At 42.2% G+C, this 22,818-nt stretch overlaps 1 protein-coding gene across 1 annotated transcript in view; it reads right to left on the bottom strand.

Annotated features, from left to right (window-relative positions):
• The window catches only part of znf407 (zinc finger protein 407), a 152,314-nt gene that overhangs the window by 29,679 nt on the left and 99,817 nt on the right, over window positions 1–22,818 (bottom strand). Inside the window, exons 7-9 of the mRNA XM_082552495.1 lie at window positions 22,609–22,692; window positions 20,395–20,515; window positions 13,800–13,978 (exon numbers count right to left, since the gene is read on the bottom strand). Coding sequence (XP_082408621.1) covers window positions 13,800–13,978; window positions 20,395–20,515; window positions 22,609–22,692 — 384 coding nt within the window. The remainder of the gene's footprint in view (window positions 1–13,799; window positions 13,979–20,394; window positions 20,516–22,608; window positions 22,693–22,818) is intronic.

Here is a 22,818-nt window from a genome sequence, read left to right as displayed (position 1 = left end):
CTCAGCTCAATCTGGCTGCTGGGCCCACAGACTGACATGCAAGCACACACATGCTCATTAGCACACAAAAATGCCGGGACTTATTCATAAGTGCGGCAACATGAGAATACATGGGCAGGAGGAAAACTCTGGCCTGCTCAAGTATAATTTTTTTAGACACTTTTGAACCTTAACCTTTAAAATTTTTTATCATTTTCACTATGTACTGTATTTTACTTGCTTTACTTGTGCTGCCTGCACACCAGATCTTGTTTTGTGGAACACTCTTAGATTCCCAGTTGCAGGTTTAACAAATGTCAGCTTATTTAAACTGCTGTATTTTACTTTTCTCATAACTATGCAACAACTTAAGGTGCAGAATTGAAAAAGAACAGATAAAACGCTGTTGGATCAAAGGAGAAACGATGTGATTTAGAAGAAATATAATTGTGTTATGAAGCAGCGACACACACATGACCACTTTCAAAGGCTCACTTGGTTACAGCAGCCAAACAAAGAGAGACAAATTCATTTCACAATATACTGATGTCCAAAATGATGAAATGGTAAAAATCTTTATGGGGAACAAAAGAGGCTGTCTGTTACAGCCGCTCCCCTGTATCTGTCTATACATCTGTCTGTGTCCAATCATCACAGGCCCTCCAGCTTTCACGACCCCGGCCATTTTACGCCAACGGCGTTACAGGACAGTGTGGAGGGGAGGGGTTGGAGAGAGGTGCAGGTGTGTCTATAAAGAACCCCCCTCCATCTCCACCTCCCTCCCTCCCTCCGTTGCTGTGGCGAGGAGGGCAGTAATTACTCTGGTGTCAGCGTTGCCGGGTGCGACTCCTCCCCCGGCAAGAGGCGGCGGGCATCCATAACCCATCGTCCTGCCATGGGGTAAACGCCGGGCCATCCATCACGCACCCACTTGACAAATACCTTCCATAATAGAAGTTTATTTTTATGGGAGGCTGAATCAAGGACTTTCCCATGCATACAAAAACGTGTCAGAATTATTTATGGCTTGTGCTGAGACGCACAATATGTCATATCAAAGTCCCATCCCGCTTGCTGGCGCTGCTGGAAGCTGCCGGCGCTTGGCCTGTCGATATCTCCGCTCGCTATCAATAATGTGGAACACCACCGCGATAAGCCTTAGGATTCGGAGGTCATACTTGACACACACAAATGCAAACATTATGGGAGTTGACACACACACACACACACACACACACACACACACACACACACACACACACACACACACACACACACACACACACACACACACACACACACACACACACACACACACACACACACAGGCATCACTTGCATATTCTTTTAAAAGACACTCACATGATGACAGACCTTTTGTGGGCTTAAACACACACACACACATAATGGAGGGAAATATTGAAAGAAGAGAAGACAAAGAAAATAAAAAAAAAAAACAAAACACATTTTGGGCAATAAATTGCATAAATATAAACTGGAGTTTAGTTTCTTAACCTGCCTACCTTGAATCATCAAGAATAACACAATTACACAAACAAAGGCTCAGCTTGACCTGCTGTGTGGCGGGCAGGACCGTCATTCAAACTTACAGGTTAGATGTAAACAAAACGGTGCGGAAAGGATGAAGCTGGGCCATTTGCTATGTTTTTCGTGTACGTCTGTTAAGTGTGTACGTAGGTCCAGACGTGATAGAATAATCCCCAATAGCGAGGAAAACATAACAACTTAAAGGAAATCCCTACACTGCGGCAAGCAAATCTGAGAGCTGTCAATCACTGTGAGTGGCAACCTCTTTTGCCCAGAGAAACAGCAATAAATTGGGTTTCCTGATAAGGCCTCGGCATCGCCAGCGCAACGTCTGACCAAAAAAAAACGAGAAAAAAGAAAAAATGAGCTGCTTTTTCCGTAGGCCACTTGAGTGCTGTCAGTCACCATGATTGGCAGGCTCACATGTCGCCAGTGGAAAGAGCAATGAAGGGAAAAAAATAGATTAATGTACAGAGAGAGGAGAGAGTGCGTGAAGAAGAGGGAGGGGAAAAAAGACAGCATTAAGCCCGGCTAGGAGAAAATGAATAAACATGATAAATATGATAATTGAAATGATGAGATTTTGGTACTTGGTATTTGATTCCGCTGGGTGCCCAAAGGGATTAGCCCTTCATTCGCTCAGTCATTTTCAGCCTTCCTGTCTCCTTCACACACACACTCACACGCACATAAACACCCAGTGCCCACACAAAATACTTACTTTAACAAAAAGATCTAATTCTACTAGGTGGGTTGTTGTATGTGTAAAACTCTGAGGCAGCAGATGGTGATAAACCTAAAAGTAGCCATACACAAACCCACCAGTAAAGTAAAAAAAAAAAAACAACAACAAAAAAAACAGCAGCAGTAGCAGCGGAAGAACTTTGTCCTGTGAAGACAGAAGATGTATGGCTCAGGGGAGATAGTGGCAACAGTAAATGATTACCTTTTTACAAACTGGGCCTTTGTAATAAAATGCGTAGGGGGGGAGTATTATCAATTCAGCAGCCCGGTAAAGATAGCATTTTTGAAGCCACGGCAAGGCTGATCACTATCTAGAGAAGAGCCCGAATCTGTATTCCTCACTGCGAGTCCAGGAGGGAGAGGGGTCTAAGACCTGTTCGTGTGCGTCTGTGTGTACGTGTTTGTGCATGTAAAAGAAAATGTTTGTGTGTGTTTCACTGAGAGAGACATCCGTTAAGGCCCCTCATGCCTGCAGGCCCAGCCGTGACAGAACCAAGATCTATTTTCTTACACCCACAAACAGAAAGACATGCAGGAGTCTGTGTACATACGCACACAAGCACGCAAACACACACACACAACCCCACAAAACCATACATGTACACATAAAAATCTGTTATACGTGCAAACATACACACTTGGTCCTTGGGGCGAACTATAAGATTGGAGATGAAGTTCTCTGTGAAACTGTGTGAGTGTCTGTGTGAGTCAAGCTAAGATCCTCTGTTAGATGTCTGATTCTGGAGAAAGACACTGACAGATGACATGTACACAAAAAACAAAACAAAACAGAAAAACCTTACACACTCTCTCAAACAACACACTTGTCTGATAGCAGTCAAACAGAGTAGAGACAATACAAAAGAGACAACAGACAGACCGGCAAACAGATAGAGAGGCAGATAGCAGCGAAGAGCTCAGCTGCTGGCCCAGAGTCACATCACTCACTCAGCGCGCGCACACACACACACACACACACACACGCACACGCACACACGCACACACGCACACACACACACACACACATCACTAAAATGGTAAACCATCATAACACACACAAACCACAAGACACAGGCAGAAAGAGAGTGATGCAGAGACAGAGGAGTAAGGGGGTCAAAAAAATGAGCAGACAGTTATAAAGAGATATCAGCGTAGCCTGGGGAGTTAATGCACACTGTTGGATTGTGGGAGTTTTATAAAATGGGGTGACCGATGATGTGATGTGTGTTTGTGTGTGTGTGTATGTGTGCAGGTCTGTTTTGAAGTGTAACATGAACAAATCACTCCTCCAAACATTTTAGTTTTTAGAAGTCACTGAATCTAAAAAGTAAAGAAAAAAGAGATCTTATTTTCTCTACTGCAAACACTGACGCTCAATGCTCGAAATCAGGACCTACAGATATTACAAAAGGCCAAATTTGAAGCCATTTCTAAATTCTTATTTATTGTAAGTTATACACTGGCTTTTGAAAGGAGACAGCTGAGGGGGTTTGGGCATCTGACAAAGGATGCCTCCCGGGCACCTCCTGGGTAAGGTGTTCCCAGCATGTTCTACCAGGAGGAGGCTCCAGGGTAGACCCAGGACATGCTGTATATGGATTATAACGCTTGGCTTTCCTGGGAACGCCTCGTTGTTCCCCCGGATGAGATAGAGGAGGTGGCTTGGAAGATGGAGGTCTGGGCTTCTCTGCTTAGGCAGCTGTGCACGCGACCCAGCCCCAGATAAGTGGAAAAAAAAATGGATGGATGGCTACACTTAATTGTGTAAAATCCAACTTTTTGTATGCTCATGATTCTGCTTTATGGTTTTTAAGGAAGAATGTCACTGACATTCAGAACATCATCAGCAATGAATTAGAAGGCTTAAGCAAGGTTTCAAAGCAAACTTGGCAAATCTAAGTGGCCAAGCAACATTGCAAATGCAAGTTTACCTGCTTTAAGTTTGACATTAAACATTTTTCACCTGCTTACTCGGTATATAGCTGTGTATGTTGTTTTTTCCATTTAATATACATATTAAGTACATGAGTTATTCTCTTTAAGGACAGCGCCCTCAAGCAAGTTTATCTAACTGAATCTCTTTAAAATATGTTTTGTCTGTCTGCAATTTACAAATAAACCAAATTATAAATTGTTCTCGATGAATTCATAATTTTACTGGAAATAAATGGGTTCACTGTGATATCTGTAGCAATCAGGGGTTTGCATCTGGAAGGCTAGAATAATGCTGAATTTTTCAAACGTGATAAGAGCAATGCTTTGAACTTCACAAAGTCTGTGACAAGGTTTAAGCTTCAAGCTAGACTCCAAAAAAACAACAAAATCAAGTTAAGCTCAAGTTTCATATTTAGATGTGATATTGAGCTTCCCATTCAAAAGCACTTCTGGCCCTACAGTCATAAAATATTATTACATCGACTCGGCAGACACTTTCATCCACAGTGACTTACAATGAGTAAGTAAATTAATAAAGAATATAAACAGGTCTGATTAGCCAATTCAAGCACATCAAGAATCCAGCAGCCTCCCAAACTCCCAAATAAAGTGCTCCTCATCTTAACAAATTCATAACACATAGATCTGCTATGGATACACAAAGGTTACACAAGGTTTTTCTCTCTTTCTATAATCTTTAATTTCTCTTTTTTTCATGTGTCAGAAGAGATTTCCTGGCCAGTGCATATGTGTGAATTTGCCACACCCCTTTTGAGTACTAATTTAGCCTTTTAGGTTTAATCTCCCTGTGAGTGGCTTTTCTCGCCCTTTAATTAGGCTATGGGGAGCCGACACCAACAGTAAACGTGCACACTTACACTTCAAGACACACGCGCAAACTAATTCTGGCTACCACACATATGTACACACTCCCACACAAATGCTAAAGAAACAGTCCTAGACTCGAGACACGCTTTGGTAAGACAGTCCTCATCAGCCCTCTGTGGGCCTCTTTCACACTCTGGCTCCCCTCAACTGCACCAGTCACCACGACAGGACAGGGAAAAGAAAAAAAAAGAAAGGGAGAACTACAAAAGGGGGGAAAATGAGATATTCTATACTCGTGAGAGAAGAAAAAGAGGTGCTGGTGTTGAAGGCATTCATCTCTGAACTTTTTCCATTTCAGATCTATTTGTCAAGTTAAAGTTGCATTAAGTAGCATCGGTATTTTGGCAGACTCAAGTGGCAGTGGGAGATAGATGTTTAAATGTTTCTCTTTTAAAGCTTAAAGACTTCGGTGCCAATTAATCTTCTAACAAGGTTTTGGTGGTATGAGCACTTCATTGATCCATAATGATGTGGTGAAAAAAGGTCCCTGCCACAGACTGGCAAGGAACTGTCTTATGACAGGAAAAGAAAGCATTACTGTTTTTGGACCTGCGTGGGTTTCCATAAATCTCCTTTATTTTTCTGTTTTGTTTTATTTTTACTTTTTTGGTTTTTCTTTGCTTATCCAACAGGATTAGAACAAAACAATCAACTCAGTTTGTAGCTGAGCCAGATCAGTTCCATTAAAATGATCAAGCTATTGACTTTGGTGAAAGACTGTAGACTCTAAATGCCCTTCTAGATTTTAAATGATCCAAAGTTTCTTGATGCTATACCTCTGGCAAGAACTGCTGCTAGTATCTAGGCTTCAAAAAGAGATTTCATTGTGAAGAATGCCCTGCCTTGGCTACTTATGCCTTTGATACCAACGAACTACATCTGAATCCTATTTTACAGTATTGCATTTGTGCATAGGTATTTACCTATGCAGCGCCTACAAAAGGGATAGGCAACCTACACAAATGGGCTTGTGTGCAGTCCTTCAAAAGAACAACAACAAAAGCCAACAGCACCCTACACTGCCCCTGGTGACAGAACACAGTCACAACATGTAGACAAAGCTGGTCAGCAAAGCCGTCCATAGGTTCAGTGTAGGACCAGTGAAAAACATGAAATGCTGGATATTCCGAATAGTAGTATACAACCATAAAGCTACAACAATCACACTGAAGAAATCAGGCAGATACTTGCTCTCTAGACTGCCATCCAAACGCCTAACCATGCATGCCCACAGTGATGTCACAACTGCAGGCTGCTCTTTGGTGTTGTTTCAGCGTGCTGCACACCTCTGGATTTTTGGACCTGGTTTGTGTGGTGCAGCCGGTTTTACGAGACAAATGCATGTCCGTCTGTCTTAACTACCATTTCAATGATATATCAGCAGTACATACAAAGATACGTGCTGCAACAGCTTAAACAGTGGAGACTTTTTAGGGAAAACGCTGAAAAATCACTTCGCATTTCAGCCTCTTCTATTCCTGGTGACACATATCATTCAAGAGAAGACTGCAGTCACTGTGGTGAGCCTGAAGTGACAGTATAAATGATGACGGGGCTCTGGTGACTTCATCCTCACCACATGGCACAACCAAAGCAGTGAATTAGTCCTAAAAGTCATCCTTTAAAAGACCACCTGCATTAGTGCCAACTTCACACAGAAACTCTTTATTCCCCTGTTTTGCTCTTTGTTTTTTTTCTTCTCTAAACAGACCACAGATTTACACAAACAAAACTGAGCACTAAAAAAGGAAATGCAATAACAGCAGTACAGATAGTGGCTTGTTATGCTGGAAATAAGAGGCCACTTAATTGGGGTCTGATAGTCTAATAGGCAGCCCCTCTGATTACCAACTCTGCACATTGGCTTAAATTAGCCCACTGATGAGAAGCCAGGGGATTCAATTATGCTGGGGTAGAAATAAGGGGCCCTAATAGGCCACTGTATCAGGAAACATGGGACTGGGCTGGGCTAAAGTGCTGATAATTGGTTGTTTAGTTGGGAAAGTTGAGCCTGTTGGTAATTAGAGATGCTGAGACGTTTGGAGAGCCACCAAACAGACGACACAAGGAGGACAGAGGGGCGAAGGAGGAAGACAAGGGTCCTTGGTGCAGCAGAGAGGGCAAAGGTCACGGTGGAGATCTCAGAAGTGCACTTCAGCCAATGAGGTTGCAGATGAGGGAAAACATGTTATGGTACTGTGGAGCGGTGTTGATTCAGTAAAGGTCAAGATGGGGCAAAGCAGGACTGAAAGTAAAAATCAGGAGTCTGGCTTTATCTTTCAACACGCTCTCTTAACAGTTCCTTCCTTCCTTCCTTCCTTCCTTCCTTCCTTTCTTTTCCTTTTAACTATTTTTTTTTTAATTTGTCTTTCTCGCCAATAACTACTACTTTTTTCCCCCATTGTACCTCATCTCAGGCACGTTAGCTACTAGCAGCAGCTGGATGTGTGTACAGTGTGTCTGAATTGAAGGAGAAGGAAGACTGAATTATGGATGAGGTTTTATAGGAGCCGGCGGCCTGTCTGGTCCCATATTCACTGTCCCATACTTGAGGAGCAGGCCTGCCTCGGAGCATCCCTGCCTCATGTCACTCACGCGGGGTGTCTGTGTGTGTCTATTTGCCTTCCTGCCAAAATCTAGCACTTGTATAAAAGCACACTCAAAGTCTTTTTGCAAAAACAAACAAACAGCAGATACTTTTCAGCTAATTTCCTGATTAAAATGAAAACTATTTAAATAGTTCTGTGCACAGGCACACCGCAATTAGGGTATTTGAACAGCAGGAGTTTGCAACAGGACTGGTGCATCGAAACAAAACTGGTGTTTTCCATGAAATATTGCCATAATCTTAAAGACAAAAATCTTATTAACTACTGAATCAAGCTCAGCATCACTGAACACAATCAGTGGTCTGGTAATAACCTCCAAAGACCATGATGAAAATAACGCTTTTGTTTTCTAGAAACCTGTGCAGATCCTTACAGTTTTCACTCCTCTGTCTTGCTATCACACTGTGCAAGTGTCCTACATACGCCATCTGCAACATTTTAGAACAGTGCAACATAAGCACTCACCTACACTAACTGTGGTGCTGCAACACCGGGGAGTCTACTATATCGTGTGTCATCAATCTGCTTCAAACCTATCCACGGGCTCATACAGAGGTCGATGACAACACTCCTAGTCAGGATTTACCCGAGTGAAAAAATCACGACTGCCACGGCCAAAACAAATAGAAAATGCAGAAATAATGTCACGCGTGTGGCAGTCAGAAACCTCCTGCTTCTGTGTGCCCAAACCAAGTGTATGGAACTTGTCAGTAAAAACTCTAAACGGCCACTAAATGGCAGAGAGGAGGCTCTGAGATTGGCACCAAGAGGAAGGGAATGGAAGAAGTGGATGAAACAAAAGGCTGTTTGTTGTAGCTTATGTGTGATAAATGCAGCCGGTTGGGGAAGTTTTCACGCTCATTGGAGCAGGTCATTATGCAGGAATTGCTGCTTGCTCGGCCCAGACCGGCCCTGTATTGGTTTTCTGAGATTCATGCAACTGATGGTTGTGCTTTGCTAACCCCCACATCAGTTGCTGCTTGTCTCCTGGGGCACTGGCAGTGAGCAGCTGCTTTTCAGTTATAATATCTCAAAGAAGACAGCATAACGGGTGTGTGGATGTAAAGAAGAATCTATTAAACATCGATCGGCTGCTTTAAAGTGTGGTATTTAAGGCTCGAATTTAATTAATATTTATTTAACCCTTTATTTTGCCAGAAAGTACCCAGTGAGATACGAGATCTCGTCTCTTCTTGTCAAGACAGTTTCAAATTATAAATGAAGAATATTCCTTAATTAGATTTGTTAATGTAACTAAGTGGGAGTGTTATAAAAACTGAGATACTGTACGTACAATCCATATTCACTCATAAAGCCACATATGGACGGCAGAAATATTGCTTATGGTGTATTTTTACTAGATTATAAGTCAAAAATTCCAACCTATTTCGATCCAGTTTTTCTCTTTCCTTCTTTGGTGAAATGATTTTTATACTTTTCTTGTTACCAATTAAATCTTCAAATCCCTCATTGTTAAGTTTTTTTTTTAAGCATTATCTCAATATAACTAAATCACCCCTGAGACAGCATCAGCACATTTAGTCTTTCCCTTTTTTCTTAATTTTCCACAGTGCTGAAAAGAGTCACTTTTTTCATTAACGTCTATCAAATGAATGCAACATAAGGACGGTGACACAAAGACACGAGTTTATCACGAACAATGAAGACTTGATGTCCTATTGGTGTTTAAATAAAAAAAATAAAAAAACAGTGACGGACTGCGTGTTTTTGTCTCCCCCCTCCATCGCCGACACATATCCTATTCCACATAGAAAAGTGTCACATATAACACACGGTTATTAGAAACAGATGTTGATTTTATCACCGGTGTCTGTGGCTTCTCTCACAACGTCGACACAATGTCATATGCGCTGGGATACCAGGACACATTTGCATGACATACACACCTGTCCTCCACAATCCAACACGCCGCGGTAACACAATAGGCAAGTAGAAACTCACGAGAGTAATGTTTCATTACACGAGGAACAGAAGGTGAAAGCGAGGAAGGGTAGCCAGGGAGGAGCACGGATGCATAACTTAAGTAAAAGCCATCGAAACCCATATTTGTTTACAGATTTGTTTAATAAGGAAAAATATATGCAAACAAATGAATTTGCCTGTGGTTATAACTGTGTATTAAGATCATCACTTACAAGGCCAGGCCTCCTCTAGCCCTCTACAGTAGCCATCCATCATGCATTATTAAGGAAAATAGAATCTGCATAAAGCAGCAACAATGCCTTGAAGAAGTTTATTTATTTATTTTGTCTTTTTAGGCACTGAGCAGCAGATCCTCAGTCGCTGTTAGCTAATTACAAAGCATTTGATCTCTATGCCCCCAGGATGTGCAATTACAACCTTGGTTGAAAATTAGGAAAATATTTCACAATTAAAAATAGTGGGATGAAGACGCTCTGACAAAGCTAATGGCGACATCTCACCTGTGCGTGCATGTGTGCGTGTTAAATGTGGATTTTCGGTGCTGGACTAGACATGAGGCTGTTTTAACAAAGCCAATGCCCGGCAAACACAGCTGACCTCGCTGGAGGGAAATAGCAAAAAAAAAAAGAGAATATACCATCTCCCAAAGCTGAAGCAGACATGCCATACTTGCTGAATTTTAACTAAAAGAAAGTTCTAGTCAAGGGGTGATTTAGCAAAGTCGCAGCACTCTTGTAGCTCCAGTACCTGTAGCTCCAGTTCTGCTCCGCTGCTATCTACGCTTAGATCACACAGGCGTCGCCACTTCTTTCTGGCATATCTCTGCGCATATCACGCAAGGAAGACAATTGTCATTACAGTTTTATTAAAATGTGTCCTATCAGCAACATTTGCACATCACACATCTAACCTTCCTTTCTTCCTTCCTTCTTTCTTCCCCTCAAATTCTAATCATCATTCCCCTCCATCACTAGCTGGGTCTAATTCCCTCTCTTCCTTGGTTTGCAAAGGACCTCTGCTTTCATCCTCGAGAAGGGCTCTAATTCGAAGTGCGACGCTGAATAAAGAAGGGGGGGGAGGAGAAAGAGAGAGTGATATGGAAAGAGAGCAGCGGAGGAGACGTTCGGGTGTCAATCAATCCGGCGCGAGGGGCTACAAGGGCCCGTGACTAGGGTGCGTTTGATCTGTGTCTTTCAAAGAGAGAACAGCAGGAAGGGCCATCACAGACGATTTGCCTCTCGCTGCTGGCCCTGGTGCCACTCTGACAGAGAGCAATCACAAGCAGGTTAATTCAACATCTACCTTCTTAATCTTTTCTTCCCTGTCTCTTTCTTTTGGTCTCGTTCTGTCTACTTAGATGAAGAATTGCTCCTTCTGCTACCACCTCCTTTTCCCCTCTTTTGAAAGACTGAGAGATCACAAGTGTGCTTTCAGTGCCCTTTCAAATCCCTCTATAGTCTGAGGGCTTTGGTCAGGTAAAGAGTTGTTGATTTTCCCGAACTCCTACAATGCCGTATTTATGCGTCTCTATCAGAGGGCCATGTTTCATAAAACGGTAATAGATTTATGATGGCAGAGTGGGATTGGAAGTTTCCTTCAAAAAACTTTGCAATGGAAGACTTTTTTTCTGGGGTACGAAACACCATCAGATGCATTTTTAAATATTTTTCTGTCATTCTTTGGTTCACATCTGTGGTGTGCCGTGAGCTGAATATGAATGAGAGTGTAACGATGACATCTTGAAAATATGCTGCTTAACTTGACTGAAAGAGGAGGATGTGTTCCCTCCAGATGACTGAAAGGCGACGCACATTCCAGACAAGATCTGACCTCCGGCAACTCTGAAATCCGAAACCCACACTGGATGAAGCCTGCTATAGCACCGGCTTGGACACATAGAGAGAAATGTCCTTTACTTGGCATAAACGTTGTGTTCTCATATGGCTCACCAGGTCATTTGAAGAGAGACAAGGACATAAAATTAAACTGTGAAAAAGTCTTCTCCACCAAAGGTCAGCCATGCATGAGGACAAACAGAGGTGAGGGGATTCTGGGGTGAAAGGGTAAGAAGAGACATAAAGGCATGCTTTGGTTAAAGGTGAGAGGGTACAGAGCATATTGAGGGAGGCGTGTTTAAAAGCAGCTGAAGGTAAAAGGTTGAATAGGGAGGTTAGGAGGTGGAAGAAAAAGAGAATCAAAGACAGAAGTTTGTCCTTAAATTTGACAAATGGAAATCATGGGAAGAATAAGCCTGTTTCAGAAATTCATAACTACAAACTTTTCAAGGACACCATCCAAATCCACTCAAATTCACTAGGAAATACACCACGGCGTCGCCAGAAAGCCAGCATGTCCCTGACTGGCCTTTTCTCCCATGGTGCTCTCCTCCAACTCTAGTGCCTTTATGTAAGGTCAGAGGGATAACAGGATAAAGGCTGTCTTCTCTGCTCCTCTGAAGGACAAGCACTCTGCCGATTGGATTTGGTGGCGTTCAAGGACAAAAGAAAGAACACTGGGATACAAAGGAACCAATAGAGGAGGAACAAGATTTCATCTGTCACTATGGCCTGAGTGATTGGCAGGGATGGCTACAGCAGCAATCTTTGAGCGCTGCCTTTTTGTGGCTGGGTGCCCTCCATCAGCACTGAATAAGAAGACTCGATCCACTGACAAAAAAAGCACTCAAAGAGGCTGGAAGATCAGACCTCCATGAAATAAAAGAGCATAGACAGGTGCTATAGAGGAAACTAGGTGGTTTAATTCAGCAGAATGACTTCAAATTTCATTTACAAATTTGTGTGTTTGTGTGTGATTGTGTGTGTGTGTGTGAGTGAGTGCACATTAACATGGAAAGCAGAAGAACAGAAAGGCATGTTAGGAAGCACATAATTCATGATGTGAATCATGTGCTATGGCCTTTGCAGTGATTGAACTCAACAGTCGAATGCCTATAAAAGAGTTTTGAAATTCTCTTCATCATCGTCATAACACCGAATGATAAAACATCTTTTGGAAAAAGATAGCTGTCACTCCCGAAGCTGGTTGTGCCAGACCTTTCTTCCTGTTAAAAGGCAGTTTTTCCTTCCCACTGTTACCACGTGTTTGCTTATCGGGAGTCGTTTGATTGTTGGGGTTTTCTCTGTATTCCTGTAGGGTCTTTAACTTACAATATAAAGCAGCTTGAGATGACTGTTGTGATTTGGTGCTATATGAAAAAACTGAATTTAATTGAAAACTGGTTTTCGACCCTTATTCCAAAGACATGGTGAATCACTGTCAAGTCACACTGAAGGTGTTTCGGTGGCACTAAGACCCTCTGCTGGTTTTTCCTTTCATTTGTAATGTATCTCTTTGTTTCCATCCAGGAGCTGGTTAGAAGGATTCGTAGATATGGATTCAAAAGACAAATAGGGTGAAATAATGGCACAAGAATAATAAGATGACCTGTGATTTTTATCATGGGTTAAAACCAGAGAAAATGAATTAAATTTCCATAAAACATAATGCTGTGGCATCTTTTTATTTTTAACCTATTTTCTGACTTGTGTATCACATGCTTAAGCTCCGTGTTCTACAAATGCATCCACATGCTTAATGGTAGCCCCATGACCTCTCTGCCCATGTTTGGATGCCCCCACATTGCCTGTTTTTAAAGTCTTAAAATGAATTTTTATTTCTTGACTTTTAACTCAGAATGAGTTAAAACTGTGTTTTCTTACCTTCTATTCTATTATTGTTTTCTGTTTTGGTACTTTGTATAGCACTTTGTTAAACTTGTGTTTTTAAAAAGAGCTTTATAGATTAATTGGAATGGATTAATACTTAATACATACAAAATAACAAAAAAACATCCTTTAACTTTCAGGTAAGCAAGTGGAGCTGCACATCACCAAAGAAAGAAAAAAGGCACTGTTGTTTTTAAATGTAGGGACAGTATGTTCTTAGAAGTCCTTCTTTTTGTGTTTTTGTTTACGGGGCACGGACATTTCAGATGCTGTGAAGGGGGCACTACGGACCAAAGTAGGGGGTACAGACGGATGTCAGGCTAGCTGCCATGGTGCATTAGTGAATTCTGCTTTGCCACGCAGAAGAATCCTTGATGATATGGAGACATCTGTGAAACACTTTCTATTTCTTTTAGCAGCACATTACCTGCGTGCAGGTAGGCGAGGTCTGGGTTCTCAATATCAGGGTGATTGTCCTTCAGGTGGTTGCGGAACTCCATCGGAGAGTTGGTGGCATAGTCACATTTGGGGCAGTTGTACATCTTCACGCCCTCGTGTTTTCCCGTATGGAGTATGTGCTTTCGGATATTCTCTGCACAGTTGGATCTAAGTGAAACAAACAAAGATAAAAAGGCTTAATTCCATTTTGGAATTAACAAAAACAAACGTTGGAATTAAAGATGAGAGTCATGAAGGAGAAAACACAAGATCAACACTTAGCAACATTCCCAAAAAAGGTTTGCTGTACTAACATTTTCTTTATCTGTAATGATGTAATGACACACAGACACACATGGGCACACTTCACACAGTAACACGCAATAAAAAAAAATCAAGCTGGGAGAGAGGAGCCATGTTTGGACTACAAGCAGCACATGACTAAAGACTCTTTCATGAACAGCAAACACACTTGTTACAGAAACAATATTTACATTTTGTAGATATGTTTGATATTCTTTCACGCCTTTATATTTTGCTCTGCTACTTTCTTTTCTTATAGTTTTTCAGCTGTTTGTGTAATGGTGCTGGGGACAGCGCCTGCTACGAGACCACTGTGCATCTAGAGGCCCATTGACTGCATTACAAAGATATGTCTGAAGGCATCTGTTATTCAGTATGTATCATTTGCAGCTGTATGAAAGCTATATAGGATTAGTGTTGTATGCTGTGTGTGCCTGAGTTTGTGGGTCTCTGGGCCAGTCAGATAGGGCAGGGAGCTACTGCAGGGTATACGATGTAACTATGTCAGCCCAGAGAGTAACACACAAACCTCTGCTGATTAATGACGCTGCCTGACCTGCTCCCAGGCTCTATCTAAACCTGCCCATAGACACACACAAACACACTCACACACATAAGTGAAGCTCTGAATGATTAAGACAAACATGCACATACATACATATGGAATACAGACATATAGAAAGGCCAGTTTGAGCCAAAATAAAACAATAAATCTCTGACACTGCTACACAAGTTCGAATATACAGACATGAATCCGTAAACACACACAAACGCTCGTGCATTTAATGCATCATGCAAGCAAGCATGTGCGGTGTAGAGCACACTTTCACACACAATCATGTGTTGATGGATGGGGCACTCGTGCTCAGTTTGGACCTGACATTCTCGGACAGTATAATACGCAATTACTCTCCCTTATCACCTTGGCTGGGACAATAAAGCCTCACAGTACCATAGCTCACACCAGCCAAGGAGAGAATTTGTTTTCACTTTTCCAGAGACACCTCTCTCCATCATGGGGGCCATAGTCCAGCCTGGCTCCACTGCGGCCTAGAAAAAAAAATTAAAAATACAGAGCGGGCCCTCACTGGTGTCTGTTTATGCTGTACAAAACACATAAGGACCAGCCAGCAGTGAACAATGAGGGCTCTTCATGAGGCTCAAGACCATGTTTTGGATGCAGTCTCAACAAAAGAATGAATGAAACACATTTTGAGAGCGTTGACCCAGAGCACTAACAAATAAAGAAATGTCTGTTTGGCCAGTGGATTGCAGAACACTTTACAGACGAGCACTCAGGAGCCACTTTATTACCTCCACGCGGTCAACTGCTCGCCAAAGCAAATATCTAATTAGCCAATCACAAGGCACTTAGATATGGTCGAGACAACCTGCGAAATTCAAACTGAGCATCGGAATGAAGAACAAAGGTGATTTAAGTGCCTTTGGCTACGTCCACACTAATGTGTTTTGTTTGAAAACGCATCGTTTTCTCTCCGTTTTGGCCTCCGGTCCACACTGAGACACCGTTTTCCCTGAATGAAAACGCAGCGTTTTGAAAACGCTCTCAAGAATGCATACATTTGAAGACGGTGCTTATGCGTCGCAGTGTGGACAGCAAAAACGGAGACTTTCGAAAACGATGACGCATGTTAGTCATGTGATGCAGTCATGTGACCAATTAAACAAAGACAGCGGAGGGTTTATACAGCAGTTGTTTTGTTTGCTCTTAATTTGACAGCCATATTAAAGATTAATATCAGTTTGTACATGCTTCAGATAGCTTTCCTTCGAAGTCTTTAATTCTCACTTGCTTTTGCAACTTTGTACTTTTGTATTACTCGCAGCAACAACTCCACCTCATTGTTAGTCCATTTATAAAAACTCTGTGCTTTTCCTCGTCATTTTACCGCGACGTTTCAACGAGCTGGAAAGTAAATAAGCGGCAGACAGAAATGAGGCAGGCTGAATCTTCTTGCATTTCACGCATGCGCAATACTGGAGCGTAAGCGTTTTCGTCCGTTTCAATGTGGACGCACAACTCTGTGAAAACGTCTGAAAACGCTAGTGTGGACGCGGAGCGTTTTCAGACAAAAACGCTGTTTGGTGTGAGTATTTCACAGACTGCTGATCTTCTGGGATTTTCCCACACAGCCATCTCTAGGGTTTACAGAGAATGGTCCAAAAAAAGAAAATATCTATTAAGCACCAGATCTCTGGGTGAAAATGACTGGGTGATGCCAGCAGTTGGAATAGAACAGCCACGCTGAAAGGAAGGCGAACGTAACTCAGCCTCTAATTACAACTAAGGCATACAGATCGCTTTTTTGAATGCCCAACATGTTAAACCTTGAAGCAGAAGGACTAAAGCAGCAGAAAACCACACTAGACCTGTCAGCTAAGAACAGGAAGCTGAGGCAACATTTTCATGGTAGGTTCAGAATTTGGTGTAAACATCATGAAAACCTGGATCCATTTTTTGATCTTCAATGGTACACGCTGCCGGTGGCAGTGCAATAATGTGAGGGACATTTTCTTAAAACACCACAGCCCACCTGAGTATTGTTGCTGACCATGTCCATCCCTTTATGATCACATTGAACGCATGATGTGATGGCTGCTTCCAATGGGAAAATGCACCATGTAACAGAGCTCACTTAATATCACACTAGTTTCTTTAACATGGCAGTAAGTTCACTGCACTCAAATGGACTCCACAGTCATCAGATCTCAATCCAATGGAGCACCTTGGCTGTGGTGGAACAGGAGACTAACATAATAGGCTTAAGGCTGACAAATCTGCAGCAACCGTGTGACGCTGTCATGTTAATATGGACCAAAATCTCTGAGGAATGCTTCCAGCACCTTGTTGAATCTGTACCATAAAGAATTGGGGTACTTCTGCAGGCAAAAGGGTGTCCAACCACGTACTAGCAGCATGTGCTTTATAAAGTGTCTACAGGAACTGACCTTAGTTGTCATTTTCATATTTTATCCAAAAAAACTGTCAAAAATTGCTGTGATTACTTTCTTATCAGCCTCATAAGCAAAACAATAACAGATTCACAGGCAAATCACGGCCATCTGTTGACTTTTCATTGGCATACGGACAAAAAAAAGAACTTTAAACTGTCTCATGCTCCTAAATTAACACAAATGATGCTGTTAAAAAATGCATTTAATACCAAAAGTGAGCTGATTTCTTATTCGAAAGCGGGAGCATAAATAGATAAAATTTGAAGCGGAGCTAAAAGGTTCTAAAGAGAGCGCGGGTGGATTCCTAGGGGGGCCATGCTATCTCTCAGATATGGTAATGGCGTAATTGTCATATTAAAACAACACAACGTGCGTTTAGGAGTCAGCAGGTGTCACAGTTAGTGAAAGCCCACACCAGCCCTCCTACTATACACTGTATTAATTAGTCCAACGCTGTTTCAACTTCCTCCCCCACCCATGCACTCACCATGGGAATCAGCCATACTGATGCTCATCGGCTACATCACCCCTTCTCTGCCACTTTCTGCTTCTCCCCTCTCTCTCTCCCCCCTTTATTTAAGCCATTTCCATATTCCTCCTCCCAAAGACTGTATGGTAATGGGAGAGGTGTAATTGAGAGGCGCTTCGTTAGAGGAGATTTAAATGCGCTTCTTTGTGTGCGTTAAGAGTTGTGGGGGGTGCAGGGTCTGTATTTGGATCACTGGTGCTATTTGGATTCTTATTCTGCCAGGGAGGCCCAGTTATCATCATTAATGCCTCTCCCTCCTCCTTCGTCTCTCACTTCACTTTTACAAGGTCGCAAACCTTCCTGCCACTGACAGCGAGCGTGTCGTCCTCAAAGCCGCCGTCGCCTTGAATTGGAAACACTGCTTTAACAGGTAGATTGAAACATGAATGGTGCGGCATTCAATAAACAAAACCAGCCCCACAGTCACGGCGACGTGCAGGATTCAGAGGCTACATATCAATTAGGCCGTTTTAGATGCCACTGTGACTTTAATGAGAAAAAAAGAGAGTGGGAAAAAAAATCCTCCTCTTTGTGAGCGATAAAAACGATTTCTTAAAAATTATAGTAAAGAAGTTTCGCAGCTTGCATAAACAGCTGCAGAGTAGTCAAATAGACATCATTAATTGACAGCCCAGGACTCACGGTGCAATATCATTAGAATATTTTTACCACTATTTCCCATCTATAATTATCCCCCCTCTATTATCTATCTCTGTCTGAATGGTAGATGAGTGGCATTTGATAGATCATTTACTCCCTGCTCATTTACATGCATTTGAGAAGCAGCCTTGATGGGGATAATACTGCATTAAGTGAGAAACATAGCTGCCATTTAACATGCTACATCTATAAAACAGATACATTTTCTTTGGGCAAGAACTGTCAGTCACCTAGCTGCTTCATTAATGCTTCAATACTCAATATTGCTCTATGGCTGCATCCTATATATTTCATAAGCCCGGCTTGTATTACAAGGTCAAACAGGCTAACTCATCTACCAGCTCCTTATCACGGTCAGGCCACGAGAGACGTCACGGTTTTAAAAATGCATTCAGACAATAAAAGCCAAGCAAAGATGGGACCCCTCACGGGTGTCTAGGGCCCCACACATTCAATTCCTCATCCTCACATTAGCGAGCCCAGCAGGGCTTTTCCACAACGTCCCTACACCTCCTCCCACCTTTCTTCCTCCCTTCGGGACCTCTCTAAACCCTCGGAGGCCACCAAAATGTTAATTGGGCTTCTAATTTACTGTTTCATTTGCTGCTATCTGTAACAATCATTATGTATCAGTGAAGGATCACAGGTCTGTATACAGTATCTTTCCCACTGTGAGGTTCAATCAGTGGAGCGGTTTGATATGAGTTTAAAATTTAAACAAAAGTAAAATGTAGGCTTGAGGATCTTATAAAATCTGATCCTTATGTGACTCTTTTGCACGTACACCCACTGACCTGACGAGAGGGACCTTTGTATTTTTATAGAGCCGTGTGTCTTTAGTGTGCAGAATTTTAAGCAACAAAACTTAATGCTCCTAACATTAAAATGAAAGACAGTGAAATCTGATAACTTTCACACGCATTTTGCTCAAAAATAAATGTTTCACCTCGTGACGATACTTAGAGTCAGGAGAAGAACGAGGTACATCACACTTAATGCTAGAAACTACCTAACAACAACAACGAAAAGGTCAATCTCAGTGTTGCACTCTGACAAAATATTGGGAAAAAATCTGTAGTAGTAAAACACAGAGTTGAGCCAACCAATCAGGAAGACAATACAGTCACTGGTTGTGTTAACAAATTAGATTAAATACAGGGCATAACCAAATATAAGCAGGATTTATCGTCTCAGAAATGAAACTTAGTTAAACTTAAATTAAACAATAAAAGACCTATGCTAGTCGCTTCCTACACGATAACCAAAAGAGACGTTCTGTGATATCTTTGGACACCGGGAGATAAAATCCTTTGATAATTGCTGAAGAATAGCCTGACTGCAGCTATTACTTCTCAGCATTTCATTTTTTTTCCCCCAAGTTGAACTGAATACAAAAGACAGATGAAATGAGTCAAGTGCTTCACTACGGCGGAGCAGGTGTAGCAAGCAGCTGAAATGACTTTGTCACAGAGGGGAAAAAACGAATGAAGAGTACATCTAAAACCAATGATGGGTTTGAGATCATTCCCTTTCACACTCTTCTGCCACATCCTGACGAGGAAGCGCGGGGTGAGAGAAAGACAGAAGGGGGGAGGAGAGGAGAGAGAGACAGAGAAAGATGGAGAGAGATGGAGATGTGCAACGCCAGCCAAAACTTTTTCAATTTCACCGACAATTTCCTGTGTAATTACTGATGCGGTATGATGGTGTTTTAATGACAGGGACCTGCCAGTGACAGTGACATTGTGTGTGTGTGTGAGGGAGAGTAAGAGTGTGTGTGTGTTGGGGAAATCTGGCTGGGCCTGTTGATGATGGCAGAGTGATGAGATGGAGCCGTGCTGTGGAGATTAGACCTGTCTGCCCTCAACGTCTCCCACCCACCCGCCACACACACACACACACACTCAAAGCCTCTAGCATTAACACCCCACCCTCTCCACCAACCCACCAAACTACCCCACAATGCCACCTGCTATCTCACCAACACACACACCACACTCTTACAAACCCACCCCCCACATCCCCATCCTATCCCCACCTATCAACCCTCTGATCATCAGTGCCACGGTGGCAGCCATCAGCGCCACCAACCGTGTGGAGGTCAATGAGGCGGTACCTGTAGTCGCACCAGGGGCAGCGGTACGGTTTCTCCCCGGTGTGAACACGTTTGTGCCGTGATAGGTGGGACTGCGTGGTGGAGGCGAAGTTGCAGAGCTTACATTTGAAGGGCCTCTCTCCTGTGGGCGGAGGGATTGAAAAGATAAGAGACACAGACAAGACAGCAGTGATGAGACCGTAGTGACCCACTAATGTGAGCTAAAACAAACATGCATACATTGAGAGATAGCAGGTAGCAGGATTTATCTGACAATGGGTGTAGGTCCCTCTGGTGCTGCAAAAAAACTTTAATTAATAAGTAAATATAAAATGAGGCGCTGTGTTAAACTCGACTATACAAAGACTAAACACACGGTTTTGTCAACTGTTGTATGAAAGCTGTAATTTTAAATCAGTTAAACATATAAGGGAAAAGCTCTGACAGGGTTTGCGTCTGCTGAAGAAAAGCCATTTAAGGATGTAAGTGGAGAAAGTTTTCTTATATTTTTAAGTAAAAGTTGAATAACAATAAAGGCTGGGATTCAAAGAAAAGTCACTTGTATAAAAGCATACAATATAAGGTTAATGGTAAAACTATGTATAAACAAATACTTTACATTTCAACTTCTTCTGTGAGAGTTAAACACATATTTTAGATCCAGCTGAAATGCGTGTTCTGTAAGAAGTGGAAGTATCAGTTGGTTGTAGTGCTGTGTTTTCAACCAAATTAGTTCATCTCTCAACAGGACCGGAAACTTATGTATAGATTTCAAAAAAATACAATGAGTGAGATTTTGATGGTAATCCAGATAAGGCTTTTTACTGTTTGTACTGTAATTTCCGTAACTGAAGCACGGCCATTAATCTACAGAAATAGCATATGGGCTGCACAGCCAAAAACCTGTAAAGAACTCTGAAAACAGTGGGTATCTATGTGGTACAAGGATGAGGGTGGCCTGGTCTGATGAGACATTTATACAACAGAGACACCTGGATGGTTATTGTTCACCTAGGGAAGAGGTAGAACCTGCATGAACTGTGCTAAGAAGGCAAGTTGACGGAGAAGTGGGACGAAACGTTGGGTCCCCTCATTTAAGTGGACGTCACTTTGTTCCACTTACCTAAACAATGCAAACATACAGCCCTCCTATTAGCAGGATACCAACCTCACTTCACAACTACAAGAGTAAAAGGATCTGCTGCTAACATCTTGGTACCTGATACCCTCAGAGGACTTGTTCAGTCCATGCTATGATTGGTCATATCTGTTCTGGCAGCACCAGTGGGACCTACACAAGACAGGTATCTCTAATGATGTGGGTTATCATGTTTGTCTGGAGTGTAAGAATAAAAAACAAACAAAACAGGTTTTTGTTTTTTTACTTGTAATTAATTTTATTTGTGGCAGTTGTGTATTTTTGTTGTTTTTTTTGTCGTGACATTTAAAGGAACTTTGTTATATCCGCTGTTTCTTTAGTACTGCTTCAGTGACATTTATATATTGAGAATAAGATTAGCCATTCAATTTCCAATTGGAAAAAAACACAAAACACCTGAACAAAGCTGCTTGAGGAGACTTCAAACACAGAAATATTCATATTAGCACTGGTCGTTAAAAATCTGCACCTGTCAAACTGAGGACAGTCCCTTCATGTGAACCTGTATCGCCACAGATTTGGACATGTGGCTAAATCAGTGGAATTGACACGTGTCAACGTGGCAGAGGAGGACAGAAATTGGCGGTTTTAGGGGGAAAAAATGGCAGCAAAACTGAGGAGCAAACAAAATGAATAATGAAAACCTAAATGAATATTTATAACAGGATTCTTGATCCTTGGACGCCTGCCAGACAACGGCTAAGAACAGTATTTGTTTCACTATCTCAATTTCCCCCCAAAAAAACACTCGTTATTGACAGCCTATCTGAAAAATGCAATTTCCCTAAGCGACAGAATGACATGGTGAAATGATAACTGAAATTAAAAATCTCAGATTCAGTCAGCCACACTGGTACACATGCCTATCACTGACAGCAGCATGTCACACTGATGCGCCTGTGTGTGAGTGTATGTGTGCGACCGAGGGAGGGCAAACGGTTGCCTAAACTACACGGCTGCTCGGATCTCGGTGTCAAACACCTTCTGACATGGTGAAGGCATGAACACGTGGGAATCAGTTTGTGCGACAAGACAAGTTTCCAACATGAGTTCAGGGTGTGTGAGTCGGTGCTTACCTGTGTGTTGGCGTCTGTGTTTGGTGAGGGCATGTCTGGTGCCTCCCGCAAAACCACACAGGTCACATAAATAAGACTTTTCTCCTGCAGAGATAGAGAGTGAGAGAGAAACATAGTGCTTTAGGGATATCAGCGGTTGTGAAAAACAGAGTGGATGAGAAACCAGAATTATACGCAGGGAAAAATATTTTGCTTAATTTGCTTTTGTTT

The sequence above is a fragment of the Aulonocara stuartgranti genome (assembly GCF_965226115.1).
Source record: "Aulonocara stuartgranti genome assembly, chromosome: 11".
Classification (NCBI taxonomy): Eukaryota; Metazoa; Chordata; class Actinopteri; order Cichliformes; family Cichlidae; genus Aulonocara; species Aulonocara stuartgranti.
Note: the sequence above shows the minus strand (reverse complement) of the source record. Positions and strands in the feature narration are given on the sequence as shown.